General features: G+C 42.1%; 2 protein-coding genes across 7 annotated transcripts in view; one reads left to right on the forward strand and one right to left on the reverse strand.

The window, feature by feature from the left end:
• The window catches only part of LRRTM3 (leucine rich repeat transmembrane neuronal 3), a 75319-nt gene extending 64627 nt beyond the window's left edge, over positions 1-10692 (reverse strand). Inside the window, exons 1-2 of one of the 3 annotated variants that reach the window (XM_039696243.1) lie at positions 10041-10692; positions 8135-9666 (exon numbers count right to left, since the gene is read on the reverse strand). In XM_039696243.1, coding sequence (XP_039552177.1) covers positions 8135-9666; positions 10041-10044 — 1536 coding nt within the window. In that variant the 5' untranslated portion in view covers positions 10045-10692. Of the gene's footprint in view, positions 1-8134; positions 10009-10040 lie in introns of those variants that run through there. The other 2 variants (XM_039696242.1, XM_039696244.1) reach the window with 2 other exon arrangements.
• Positions 1-15101, forward strand: part of CTNNA3 (catenin alpha 3) — a 407897-nt gene that overhangs the window by 173740 nt on the left and 219056 nt on the right. The window lies entirely within an intron of this gene.

Here is a 15101-nt window from a genome sequence, read left to right on the forward strand (position 1 = left end):
GTCAGAAGGCAGTTCCCCAGGTAACAACACCCTTTTTCAACATGCAGCCCTCCCATCTGCGCCTCATGGAGGTACAACTGCTCCCTTTCCCTTGCAAGAGGATTTGTCAAAATCTCTGGGGAGGTAATTCTTTAGAGTAGCTTCATGAAGATGGCCACAGCACTTTGTGACCCTTGAGTCTTGTTCAAATGTCCAGTTCTGGGGAGAAATGGAAAGGAGAGAATGTTTCATAACAAAGGTTAAGTGTTAGACTGGTGCAACAAATGGGTGAGATTTGGGTGTTTAAATTCCCTTTTGCAGGTTTGAAAACCTTTGCTACAGTCTGTTTTAAAATAAACAGGATAATCTATAAGAGACTGAAAAAAAAAAGAATTACAGCACACTAATTAACATGAAGTCTGAAGTGTTTTTCTGTTTGACTCCAGTCTGCTTTTTGTAAACTGTGTTCCCTCTCTCTACTTTTATCACCTGCAGCCTTTGCACAACTCACCACAGACCAAATAGATGCTTCTGCAATGCTCAATAATGCATTTGAACAAATTAAATCAAACAAGACAGTGTGTATGCTAGAATATACATTACGAAGTCTGTATTTTTGGAACAAGGAATCCATTTCTGATGGTTGTGTTTTCAGTGGATTTGTATTGCTAATGTATTACTATTGCTTATTACCTCCCCTAGGTGTTCAGTGTTCCCAGCTCCTCCACCTAGAGCTGCTGGTGATCCCGAGGGCAGCACAGGGAGCAGCCACCAGGGCACCTGGGATGCCCAGCTTTCACTGGGGACCCTGGCTTGTACCTTGGTGTTTGGGGCACCTTTTCTCCCCTGACTCACAGCTGAACCAGGAAGTGGATGATAATCTCATTACATTAGTTTGGAGTCTATTTGTGAGTTTTGCAGCCTTTAGGGAACTGGAAAATTAGAATGCCCAAAAAATCAGAACCATGAATTCTACAGTGCTAACTGCTGTACACACTGCTGTAGGTAAAGAACTGGCATTCAAACTTTCAGTAAGTTGTTCCTGACCATAAAGGGCACATGTAAGAGCCAACAGCACAACATGGGATTTGCCATGAAAATCAAACACCAGGAGGATGTGCTCAGCTAGAATAATGTATATGTTACCTGTTAGCAGTACCTTGCCATTTCTACAGCTGTTGGAAATAATCACATAAGAAACAACAACAGTAAGATGGAATATGTTTAGACTTTTTCCAATACCAGCTCAGTCCCACAGCTTTGGAGAGAATGTCTCACATCATAGGAAGATATTTTCTTCCTTTCATTTAGTATGGTATGAAAGAAAAGATAAGTTTTTTGTTTGATGTCTAAAGATGTCCAGAACCTGACAGTAGCAACTTAAAAAAAAAAAAGTTTAAAATACTTCCAAGAGATGCAGAAATGTTTTTTATTTCACATTCCATTTTTATCTATCTATCTATCTATCTATCTATCTATCTATCTATCTATCTATTTCTCTCTCTTTCTCTTTCTCTCTCTCTCTCTCTTTTTGCATCTTTTACTTCCCGTTAAGTTCTGGAAAAGCTGAGTGACCCTTCCTGACTTTTTACTAGTGCTGTAAGCCACATGCAGTCCTTTCCCTGAGTGTTTTTCTGTTTTCCATCTCTCAGTATAATTACGGACATGAACAGAAGTGCCCATGAAAATGCAGTGTTTTCTTATTAGTACACCATGCTAGGGATAGAGTGCCAGTATTACCCTTGGCAAGTATGGGGGGTACTGCTGGATTTCAGTGGGAATAACTCATAAAGGCTGAGTTCATGGTGCCAGCTTCTGCAGGCTGCTGCCACTGTCACTGCAGTTAGGTTTGCTTTCTTCTGGCATTAAGGAATTAGGGTCCTGAGAGACTGACCTAGCTACGTAGTGGATTTGTTACTTTGGGGAGGAAGCAGATTTGCACACAGAACTGAGCAGGTGATTTCCTCTCACTGATGTAGGGAAGCACTGAACCTTGTAATGCATTTCTGTCCTGGTTTGAGGGGTAAGTGGGTGAGTAATTAAGATATTTTGCTTGTCATGTGTCCCTGTGATATATTAGTAGACTTTGGCTGTCACAGAATGCTGGGAAAATTAGCAAGGTTATAGTGTAATTATGAAGTCATACATGGTGTCAATGCTGGTGTTGGAAAATTCAGCCTTCAGGCAGGAGTGTAAACTGTGATGGATGGGCAGTGTGCTGGTCATGAACACAGGAAAGGAATGGCTTGAGTGGTTAAGAGGACATGTGAGGGGTTTTTGGAGGACTTTTTTCAAGATTACACCTCCAGTCATTCAGTTGCTTTTTGGAAAACAAAAGAGTTTGTGGGAAACATTAACAAACAGTAAGTAAAGAATGAAATATTTTGTTTTGTTGAAGACTTTGGTTGATTTTAGTGATGAGCAATCTTAAACTTGTGAGTTTTCACATGAATATATAATATTTCCTGTAATAACATCAGTAGGTCATTAAGCTCTTTAGGAAGAAGTTAATAAATAGGAATTAACTAGCCTTTTGCCCTTTCTCAGTAAACAGTGCTTATTCTTAAATTAGAATGCCTGTGCTGTGATCATTATAGTATAACAGTGTGAGCAAAACAAGACTTGCAGGGAGATGTGATTTCTGTGATGGATTGGTTGAATAAAAAGGTAGTGCTTACTTACAAATCTTTTTTCATTCTTGCTTTTATGATGTTTGTGCTTGTTCCAAATGAGATTTTCAGGTTCTCTGGTAGGTAAATTGTTGGCCATCAGCTCGCAGCTAATTGTCCCAGAGGGTCTTGGATAAAACCCTTTTTATTCTGTTATGACCTCCTTGGTGATGTGGTCATAGCTGTTGAGCTCTGTCACATTTTACTGCTTGTGTGCCCTGCTGTGTTCTGTTGGTGGTGGTGCCAGGGAAGAGTTTGGCTGTAACCCCGAGAATCACACCACAATCAAAAATTTTGTCCCACTGTGATGATACCCACTCTCAAAAGCCTTGCTAGGAATAAAAAGCAAAGCACTGGAGCATGGACTGATAGGTGATCTCCCAGTGCACCTGAAGCATCAGAAGTTGGAATTACAGCTGTATTTCCCCCAGTCTGGAGGGAAATGAGTTCCTAGGCACCTTCTTAGGGGCAGTGAAACCTGAATATCATCACCAGAGCGTGACTTCATTGTCTTCTCTCCCTTACTGTGGTTTAGGGTCATAGCAGGAACATTGGCACAGAGTTACTGAGACCTAGTGTAGTTACAGCAAAATGCTCCAGAGGTTTTGCCCAAGCAAATATGCTGCATATTCATGGCATATTTGCCACTGTAAGACTTTGCTATTGTTTGTGAATTTGATCTTGCATCATTTGCTTCTTTTCTCTTTGGACATTGTGTGTTTTTGAGAGGAAGTTCTTATTTTGGCTTGTTCCCAGGTATTGAATTGCCCTTCTTTTAATGTCTAATAATATCTTTCTCTCATTATTATAAATAATTTTTTTTAAAGTTTTCTGTTGTTAGGAGGTTGAATGAGTTGTTTGTGGCCTGAGTTTATTTTCTAGTCTATTAAAGTGGTGCTTTCTGAATAATAAGTTTTAAACCAGTAGCCAAACTTGTTAGAGCTCCTTGTATACTCCTTGCCCTTTTCTGGCAGTAGTGACTTCCACAATGGATGGACCATTTCCTGCCAGCTTTCATCTGCTCTTATTTACTCCATGTATTCACCACATGCAGGTTGTGGCTGTTGTACACAGATCCGGTTGAGCACTCACTATGCTGCAAGGGTGTGATACTACTGTGTGATAACAGAAGGATGCAAAGGGAAGAGGCGAACACATCTCTGTGGGAATTGATTTATGCAGGAGATACCTGTGATTAAGCTCCCTACCCACTGGATGTCACTATTGTTCTACAGAAATTCATCCATGGAATATTTATCTAGCATTGAGGGCTGACAGCAAAGACCATTTGCTTGCAGCAAACTGAAATTTTCTAATTGTATTTGCAGGCATATTGTGCATTTATGTTCATTTTGCAATTCAATTTTATATCAAGGTTCACCATTTTATAGTAATAAGAAAAGAAAGCTTTGCCAAACCTTCAGCTGGGATGACTCTGGAGGTGCAGATAGTGAGTCATGAAAACCAGCCAGCAGAGAAGCTTGAAGTCATTATACTCAAGCCACTTGTTCTCATTATTATTCACTTTCTCTGCAGTTGCTGGAGGTGATCTCAACATAGTGAATGAACATTACCAGTCTCCTCAAATTTGCTTAGTACATTAGTTATTTTCTTTTCCCAGAGATTTGCATTCTGTGTGGTGTGTTACTCTGAAATGGCTCTTGAATAGTCCATGAGCTGGGTCTGTGAGAGGCCAAGCAATCCCCTGGCAAGGAGATCTGGGTGCAAGGGCTGGGTTACACTCCCAGTACTCAGCCTCTGTGTGATCCCGCAAATTACCTCAAATCTCTCATGTCAGTTTGCCATGGTCTCTCTGTGGCTGCCAGACCAAGTCCTGACTGCCTTTAACATTTTTGGGGTGCTACAATAAAATAAAGCAGTCTGGTGATTCCACCTAACATTTGTCTCAACATTGTCCAAATACATATAGATGCCAACCCAATGAACATGACAGTGGGCACAGAAGAATCCTGCACTTTGTCTGCAGCTTGAAAAGCCCTGGTCTTCAGTGGTAGCCCCAGAGCACCATACCTATCCCAGGAAAAGGAATAGTAAATGACTACAAATCCCAAAAACGTACAGGAAAAAAAAAAAAATCACAAACGTCTTCAAGATCCATTCATTGCTGCTCTCCTAAAATTGGAATATGTTGGTGGTATTGGCTCCATTAAATAGGAGCCAAGTCATTGGAGGCATTGGATCACATCTCCTTCCTCAACTTAGGGTAAAGGCCTTGTGTGAAGGCTCACAGGTTTGTGAGAGCCATGGTAGTTGCTGTGGCTCTTACCTTGACACCCTCTAAGGACTGCTTGGCATCACCCCAGTGAGGTTTTGGCAGTTTTGGGAGAGACTGGCAACAAACTATCCAAAAACCAGGACAAAATGGGATCAAGATTTTAGATACTGGAGAGAAGCAAAGGAGAAATTTCTTTGCTGGAACCTTTGAGGCTTCAGCACTTCATTTGTATTCAGGAGAGTTCATGGTGCCATGAACTCTTTCATGGGGCCTGCAAGTTGCTCAGCTAAGACCAAGTCACTCCCATAAGATTATTAGAATTTGTGACTCCGGTGGCCTTGCCACCCAAACCAAGTCACTTCTGGAGTGTTTCATTTGACAGTGGTGAGGCTCAGTTTAGCTGAGTTCATGTGGGTTTTGCCCACATGAAAACATGGAGTTCATAATGTGTGTTGAGGGGCTGTAGAGCTGGTTCAAAATGTTTTCTAAGCCATAAGCACTAGAGTGGGATTTAAAAGCTTGGCTCACAGGACTTGGGTTGTGCACAAGGTTCAGAGAGTTACACTTTGTGTGTGCTTTGTGTGTGGTCAGCCAGTGGCTGCATTGTCAAAGACAGTGGCAGCAATTACACACTGGCCCACCCGTGTTTGGAGATACCTGCAGCTGGAGTTCTCAGGCTGTGAGTGAATTGGTTCATCTGAGCATGTCTGTGCATGAATACAGGTGCTGGATTTTTACTGTATTTTTGTTACCCATCCTTGATTAATGGCAGACTGGTTTAATCTTCTTTTTCATGACTATAATTGATTATTCAAAGGGAGCTAGTGATGGTTTTACAGGTGTCATTTTCTGAAGGAGGTTGTGGATTGGTTCTTTCTGAGTAATGTTTAGAACAAGGCATTAAAGAAACATAAAGCATAATAAGTCCAACTCAATTACAGACATCTCTCACAATCACAGTCCATTAAGAGGTTTTAGAAGATGTACTGAATATTTTTGAATAACAAAAATTCTTAAGTAATAAGTATGAAATTATTTTCTGGTTGCAGTTAGCAGTCCTAAAACAAAATATAAAAATTTAATTTTATTTTTATGTGTATTTATATTTGTACACACACACTATGTGTGTGTGTACATATGAACATCCATATGTTTTGGGGCAAATCTCTTGTGTTTGGCTGTACCTATTGTTAGTCACCACTGCAGAGATGAAAGCCTCTGAAGTACAGGGATAGTTCTTAACATGAAGTTTATAGCAAACTCTAATGCTTCAGTACAGAGATAACCAAGACGTGCTGGTAGAAATCTGAATCCTATAGTAGCTAGGATAATTAAACTTTTTAATAGCAGCTTCCAAGGTGCAGCTGAGGAGCAGTTCTGCTATGCTGCTGAAGTGTCTCAAGCACTTGCACTGTTAATGGTGTGGGGTCCTGGTACTCAGGGAAATGGGGTCTCTCTTGCAGGGCTCAGTACAGCTCCAGCTTCCACCCTCAGCTATTTCCTCACTACAGTCCTTGAAAATGAGAATGGTTTCATTCCGTGAAAAAAACCCAGCCCAAACCTTTTCAAGTGTATCAGTTCTTTTCAGAGATGTTTCTAGCTTTGTTTTCATTTTATTGAGCATGTTTCAAGGTGACTGGCTATGACTAGGTTTTTTCAGTAACAATTCAGAAGAACCTTCTGTTAAGGTTTTGTTTTTTCTAATCTGCTGCAGTGAAACTGCCTTGTAGAAATAATCCTTCCCAAGTGATTGAAGATGTGCAGTTTACAAAGCCAAATCAACTTGCAGAATGGAGATAATTAAATTACTGACTTCTATAAAGGTGCTGCTTTATTATTTCATACCCTCCCTTCCTGATAATCAAAATAAGAGGTATGATTTATTTGCAAATATGGGGGATATTACATTCTTCTGCAGCCAACAAAATGCATGATTTTGGGAGAAGGAAGGCAGGGAATAGCTGGAGTGCAAATCTGTATTTTGTCCAGAACCACTGGTTTATAATTAGACATTAAAACTGAGTATCTGTGAATTCTGTAATGTCATTAGGGTTTTGGTAAGAGAGGAAAATTATTTGTCACTGATTTGTGTAAAAGGATTTTTGGGTGTACTCCTCTGACATCAGTGAGTAACCAGTTTTCTCTGAAAGCTCTTTGCAGCTGTAGTATGTCTAAAATGCAAAGTGTTTGGCATTTTAAGTGATGAAGCTTTATTTAGTTATTAGAGGGACACTGTGCAAAACATAACACACAACCTTAGCATGCCTAGCCCAACCAATAAACAGAAACAGAAGAAAATGATGGATTTTAATGGTTTCCTCAGCTACATAAATGCCTTTGACAGTCCTGAAAAGAGAATTCCTAATGAGAACTGAAACAAATGTGTGCAGGAAGTGGTCTTGCTTTTGCTGCTGCACATTTGAGTTCCTCTAATTGCATCAATAAGGAATTTCTGCTCCTCATCTAATGAATGCCTTTTGACTGTTTTCTGAAAGGCAACTGAATGTAGGGATAAACACTGGCACCTTTTGTATGAAGTCACATAAACAGGTTTCAATTGCTAGCTATCGGCCCTAGAAACACTGTGCTGTAATGCAGTACAGCAAATACCACTGTACCTTTTTATTTTTAATTTCTTATTAAGCCTACGTTTCCCTCTGCTTTGCCTCTGATGTGATACTTAAGGGTGCTTTTTAGTCTCTCTTGTGTTGGCAGCAATCAGGCATTTTTTTCAGAGCTGTTCCTGCACCATCTCTATCCTCAGAAAACTCAGAATTCATATGATACTACATACCTGGATCTTTACTTCTTTCTGGGCTCAGAAAGTGAGCTTTAGAGCACGGACTGGGTTTGGGGAGGCAGAGGGGGATACCCTGAGTTTGATTTTTTTGGGATTGTTGTCATTTTTCTCCCCAAACAGAGGCACAGTTGGTGCAGGTGCAGTGGATTACTTATGAAAGAAGTTTTCTATTTAAAGACAAGAGAGACTTTAATAAGATCAGTAGAGGGTTTGTACAATAGGTATTGTATTAAACCAGAGCTCAGGCTTCACATTGATTGAGGTATTTAAATTTCAATGAGTTGATTATGTATGAGAGTAAAATGACCAGTATTATGAATGTACAAAAAAGGGACATGGAAGAGCTGTGCCAGAAAAGTGAGAAAAACGTTCCCTTTATAGTCCCTAGAGTTCAATAAAGCACCACTATTTCCCAGCTTTTAAAAGCTCTTTTATCACAATGGTTCATACCTCGCATTCCCTGGAGCCTGATTTGTTATACGTGCAGGGTCCTGTTCCATTCAGCAGCATCTCACTGGTCTCAGTGTTGGTAGGTTTGTAATCTACATAAAATTCCTGTGTGCTTGGAGTCATTTGCTTCAGCGACTGTCTTTTCTTTTTCCTGTGCCTTCGCATGAGAGAGCGCTGCTGCAGCTGCTTCATGCTGGCAGGGTACCGCTTCCATGACACATAGATCACCAGCAGGATCACCAGCACCGACAGGAAGAGAGCCACGCTGCCTGCTATGATTTTGTGGAAGGAGATGTGTTCTGTGTCGTGCTCGGGCTCAGAGTTGGCTTCGGTGGCTCCCATAGTCGGGGGCAGAGGGGGCTTGCTGTCATGTTTAGGCCTGGTGAGTTTTGGTTTAAATGTTGGCTTTGGGAGAGCTCGTGCTAGTTCAAACCTTTCTGTGGTACTCTTGCCACAGATGCTGTAGTTTTTCACTGCATCAATAACATTCACCCCTTGCAGCTCTTTGGGGCTGGCACAAATAATTGTATTTTCCCTCAGCCCTTTAAAACTTTTAAGCCAGTTTACCAGAGAGCAAATGTTCCTGCTGCATTCCCATATATTCCCGGCAAGGCTGATGTCATTGAGAGATATCCAAGAATCCAAAATTTCTTGACCAATAAATGTCAGCTTGTTTGAATCCAGGTTGAGGCGCTGTAAATTGGGCACACACTGAAAAACACTAGGTCCACTGAAAGCTTCTATTTCATTGCCAGATAAATCAAGTCTTTGTAATGAGCTCCAGGTCCAAGACATAGTTTGTCCAATCACACTGATTTTATTCCACTGTAAATAAAGGTTTTGAAGGCTGACTAGCCTTGGAAAAAGTGCCAGGTTGAGCTTAGAAAATTGATTGTGCTCCAGATGAAGCTCTTTCAGTCTGATCATACCTGCAAAGACATTCCTTGCTAAACTCCGGATGCGATTATAACCCAGGTCCAACAGTTCAAGGTTCCTACAATCTTGAAATATTCGAACAGGGATGGTTCTCAGGGAATTGGACCGCAAATGTAAACTCAGCAGCTTCCTTAAGCCCCTGAACTGTTCAGATCCCAGAGACTGCAGCTGATTGTATGACAGATCCAAATTCCGGAGATTTGTCACAGGTCTGAAGGTATTATTAAGAAAATAGGAGATTCTGTTGGAACTCAAGATCAACTCTTTTAGTCTGCGTATTCCACTGAAAGCATTTTCGTCAATATTGCTGATGTGGTTATGGTCTAAATAGAGCCAGGTGAGTTGATTAAGACCTTTAAACTGATTGTATCTTAGTTTTTGGAGGCTGTTATATCGAAGGGACAAACCTAAACAACCAGCAGATATACTTGAGGGAATCTCCTGCAATTTCTGAGATTCACAATATACCATTTTGCCTTCACACCTACAGCCCTTAGGGCATCCTCGTTCAGCAGAAGAAAGCATTGTCAGTAATACAGTAGGGGCTATTACCAGAGCTACAGCTGATCCGCTCAGTAGCCTAATTACATTGAAACCTGGAAATAAAAACAACTTAGAAAAGTTATCCCCCCACACATCAATCATTTTTTTCAATCATGCTAAAATCTTTTACTTCAGCAATCATTTACAAAGCCCTAGCTTGACTCGACTACTTTTCACACAGGGTTTTTTGGTTTGTTTTTTTTTTAAACTCAGGTGTGGGTTTTTTTTTTGTTTGTTTTGTTTTTTTTTTTCTTGGTTTAAGAATACCTCAATATAAGTACTGACAAACAGTTGGGTAAAAGGTGTAATCCCTAAGCCATTTAAGTATAATAACAAATCACATCAAGGTACGTTTATGGAGTAATTAAAGCACAGGCTATGCAGTAACTATGAACTATAAATTAATAAGGTAACATGAAAAACATACCCATCCTTTGTGTTGTTCAAAGGTCGTCCTTAGGTCTTTTGTTTTTTGCTTAATGTGCCACAAGCATGGCAGCCCCTGTCAGCTGCACTGTAGTGAGTCAGGGCTCGCTGACACCCAGGAAGAAAAATTGGACCCCTTGGGAGATGGACCGCTTTTGGAGCATTATTCTTTGCCAGCCGTGCAGAACACTCCAAGAATAAATCAATCCCAACAAAGCATTCGCAGCAAAATGTCAAATTCTTCCTAGGTAATAGGATCTTCATGGATATTACGGTTTTGCATCTTTCTAGTTAGGCACCTGGCTTTTAAAATGTTGCTTTGTAGGAGAGCATGTTGGTCGGTGCTGCCCGCGGCGCTCAGCTCCGGGCGCGGCCGCCCCCGTCGCCCACGGGCCCGCGGCTCGCTGCCGGCCGGGGGCAGCTGCGGGGAGCCCGGCCCGGGACGCGGCTCCGGCGCTGCCGCGCTCGCATGCCGAGAGCTCCGGCCGACTGAGGCGGGCTGGCGCCGGGCGCAGCCTTATGTAAAGCTGCCCCCAGCGGCAGCAGCACCGCGGGCATGTGCAGTGCCTGCCTTCCCTTGCAAATGAGCGAGCTCTCCCGGGGAGCGGGCGCTGCTCGCTGCGCAGTGGGCAGCTCCGTGTGCGCTGCCGAGGGGTGCCGGACTGCCCCGACCCTCTCTGCGCGCTTGTGAGAGCTGCCCTGCATCCCTGAGCTTAAGAGCTCAGCGGCAGCTGCTGAGGCTTTGGTCTTAAGGGCTGACGTGACGTTTGTAGGACATAGATACAAATTTTTGGTTGGAAGGATTTTTTTTTCTTATTGCATTAGATGTGTTCACATAACCTTTTTGCACCCGCTCACTATTTTTCAGTGAAGTATCAGACCCCTCAGTGTGTCTCTTATCAAGTGCTCTAGAGTGGACTCTATTTTTTACAATGTGAAAAATGTTTTTGGGGCTGACATTTTCCATTTTTGCTTTTTTCTTCTCTGTTAAAAGGCTCAGTGCCAGGAGGTTAGAAGAGAGTACTGTGCTCATTTATTTCCCAACTTGCTGTCACTTTGTGGCACAACACTAACACTTCAACCTTTACAACATAGCGACTACTCAGCTTGGTGTAGTACCTTAATGAGGTGAATTGTTTTTACTGTTGTTCAGGACATGGACAGGATTTTATGTGAAGGTACAGTAATGCTGAGCTTTTTATATGTGTGATGCTCTGCAGTCGTGGGGTACCACCAAGAGAGCTGCCTTGACTTTCCTTAGTTTTCCCTTCGTCCCTGCATGCTGTGGGGAAAGAACACATGCTCTCATCTGGACAGAGCAAGGGTAAGATGGTGTTACAGCAAATCCACCATGCTGGCAGCCTTCCTTCACTGAGAAATATGTGATCACAGATGATGGTGGGCAAGTGGAAAATCCTGGCTCTTTTCCGTGCAAGAATGGGCAAGGGGCTGGAAAGAATTGTAGTGCTCCTTGGAAGAGGAGTGCAGAGTGCAGTCCTCAAATGCAGCTCAGACAGTCCTGAGAACTGCTTTGCCTTTCTGGGGGAGAATCCTTACCCTTGGTCTAATGTGCTCTGGCTTTTCCCTAATTATTCACTGCTTTGAGAATAGAATAACTTAAAATGAGGCGAAACCTAAAATTTTCCAGGCATTAAAATGCCACCTTTGCTAGTACTTAGGCTGTGAATGACCTCAGATTTACAGTAATCCCATAAGTATTAATGCACCAAACCAGAGCTCCTAAATGAGGAGTGCAGTCATTCCTGGCTAACACCTACTAACATCTTTCATGTCAGAAATACATTCCTGTGTCATGGCACATTCTGTGAGAATTCTTCTCTTTGGGGCAGATTGGTGGAGAGGGAAAGGGTTAATTGCTCCATTAATCTCTGTCAGTGTTACGTCTCCATGCTCTGCTGTAGCTTGTTTGGGGCTCTCTGCAGCCTGCTCTGTAGGGTCGAGGAGCAGTGACAAACTGCAGAGTGCAGTGGGAACTGAGCTCTTCTGCTGACAGCAGTGTCACGTGCCAGTCTGGTGTCCTGGTATAGGCTTTCCATCACTGCCTTGGGGAGTCTCTGTTCTTGATGGAGCAGGAAGAAGACAGTTCAGACCTTTGGTAAGTCAATTTGTCTTTCGGAACTGCTACTCTTCCTCTGTTGACAGTAGATGTCTGTGAGAGGTAAACTTTATTGAAATGATTCTTTCAGGTTCCTAAACTTAAATGGCCTGAAATTAGGTCTCTCTCTTCACCTGGTTCAAACACAGTATGTAAAATTCCCAATAACATCCAGATCCTTTCTCCTGAAGAATTGGTGCAACTTAGTGTACAGCTGGCACTCAGCCCTCTTCCCAAACTTTGCCTGTTCTCTGTCTTTTTCTTTTTTTTTTGTTTCTCTCCCTCCTCCACCTTGGTTATGGAGTTAACAAATAAGTTCTTGGCCACCATGAGTCAGCAGAGCTTCAGCAGCTTTCCTAGGGTTTTAATAATTGCCAATATACTGGACTAATAAGAGGGAACAGCCACTCTTTACTAAGAGTTATTTTCATTTTTCTGAAAGGGGTGAGACATCAAGATATGAACAGAGAGAGCATCAAATCTATGTTAATGGATTGCCAAATTGAATTTTTTTTACTGAGATCCTTTTTGAATTACACAAGCAGGAAAAGTGCCAGAGTTTTTTAAAATTACATTTCTATATCTTTATACAGCAGAATGAGTTCTTCTCCAATAGTGGAAACAAAGCTCCCGTATGAAACAAATCTCAGTATGAAACATTTCCTGTAAAATTTTAGGCAATCTGGCCATATAAACCATGACAAACAGAGAATTAAGTTAAAGCTGTGTTTTACATAGGAAGATACCTTTGCCTTGTATCAGCTACACCTTGTCTATCAGTGTCCCTCCCCACCATGGAGCAACCATTCAACTCATGGAACTGGGAAACGAGACCTCGAGGCCCAAGGGGATGGCTTCTCTTACGGGTAAGCTGTGGAGAGCTTCCATTAGAGCCAGTCCCATAACTCTGAGTGCCCAAACCCAGGAGTGTGCTGCTGCCTGGTGCGATTGCAGCTTGTGCTCTGCGTCAGTTCCTGTGCATCCATTCTGCAGGACAGTTGCTGCAGGCTCACCTCTGTATCACTGCCGGGCAGCCCTGCCTCCTGTCCAGTCCTGGAGCAGCAGTTCCCAGGCAGGACAGGAGCCAGCAGGTGCAAGTGACCGAGGCCTGGTGACTTGATGCTGACTGAACATTAGTGCTCAGGAGCCACATTATTCCATCTGTCTGACAGAAAAGTATTTTAGCCTATTCTGCAAAGAAAAACCTCTTAAGAAAAATATTTTATTTATTTGTGTAGTCTTGAACACACAAAGTTCAAGTCTATGTTTTGGGGTTTCAGCCCTAACCATAAACTGAGATACCACAGAACCTGGGATGCTTGTAAGTTTTGAGTTTTATGACTCCATGACCACTCTATTTTTTTTTCCTGGGTTTTTCTGAGGGAAAAATGGCATAGATCAGGAAATACAGTGGCAAATGTGTTATTAGATATGTCTTAACATCCATCCAGATGAAAAGAGATGTGTTGGGCAGAGCCTGTGATGAACACGTAGTTTTCTTTGTCTACACAACAGAGAAGTTCAAAGTTGTTTGGAAATTATGCACTATGCTAAGGTAGTGATAGTCCACATTTTTCTCTTGGTGCTAAACTTCAGTAGGTTTTTTATCTGGGTATTGTTCTAGATTCATTTCACTGCTGTCTGATTTTGCACTAATTTGCTTCAATTTAAGGTTTGGGGTTTTCTTACATGGTTAAATATTATAGTGTGTTTTCTTTTTCCATTCATTCTGGCTGAATTCTTTGTACCTAGATGCAGCTTCCCTATGGAAAGCTTAGTGTGAACTGCAGCCAAAATAGTAAAATGTGAAAGAAAAGGTGGCATTCATTGTGAAAGCCTGTTCCTCTACAGAGCTGGTTTGGAATTGAAACTTTGCACAGAGAAAAGGGGAATCAGCAAATCGTGCATTTTTTAGGATTATGAGAAGGCACCTGTAATAGCCAGGTGCATCTCTTTGCTAAGTACATTTGAAAAGAGGGGGGGTGACAGAATTATCAGGCATCAGTAGAATGCCTGAGTTCTACTGAGGGAAGTGAGGGGGAGGGAAGTGATGTGAACTTCCCAGAGTGTAAGAAACCAGGTGCTAGTGGGATTCCATGCAAATCAATCAAAAGCCTTCCTCTGTTCTGTCACATGGTTCACCTTAGCCTTTCTCAGGATATTCCTTATCTTACTCTTTAAAATCCATTTAATGATGATGCTACAGAGAAGAAAAAAAATATTGAAAGTTTTCTGTTGCTTCCATGAGAAGTACATTTGGGAATGCAGTCCGAGCTTTTCTAGACACAAGGCATTATGTTCATAGTGCACAAAATTTGGAATTCAGACTAGACCAGAATACAGCTTTTTCCTGCTCACAGACAGAGCTCTTGTGTCTGGGAGTGCCTTTATGTGTGAATCACACAACCCTTTGGGGACCTGTAGTTAGCAAGCGCCACGCTGTGTTCTTTTTGGGTTGATGAAGTGACACCGTGTGTCATTCCCTTGGTTTTATTCCCCTATAAAGGAGCCAGGAGTCAGCTGGGTTAGCAGTAGTAGCTTGCTGTAAATGGTACTGTAGTGTGCTATCACTGTATCGTTAGGAGAGATAAGTCTAATAAAATGTATCTGCAGTTTTTGAGCCAGTGATTAAATGAACCTGCTGTTCCACGAGGATCAGATTAGAGCTGGGGGCGTGTAACTCCCAGGATAAATATCAGAGCGTGGGACGGCACAGGGAAACTCAGGATGCAGCGCTGGCTGAAGGCAGACATAAGGAGAGGGAAGTGTGAGAAAGCCAGGTTCAAGGAACATGTGGGCGAGGGAAATCGAGGCAACAGAGAATGTTCTGAAGAAATAGGGAAAGGGGATTGAGAGGTTCTTATCCCAGGAGTTGAACTATACTGCCCTAAAGGACAGTGGTGGTCAGTGGTAGATGAGGGTGATGGATAAATTAAAATACTCTGT

This window comes from Passer montanus, unplaced genomic scaffold (genome assembly GCF_014805655.1).
Source record: "Passer montanus isolate IOZ18808 unplaced genomic scaffold, ASM1480565v1 scaffold96, whole genome shotgun sequence".
In the NCBI taxonomy this organism is placed as follows: domain Eukaryota; kingdom Metazoa; phylum Chordata; class Aves; order Passeriformes; family Passeridae; genus Passer; species Passer montanus.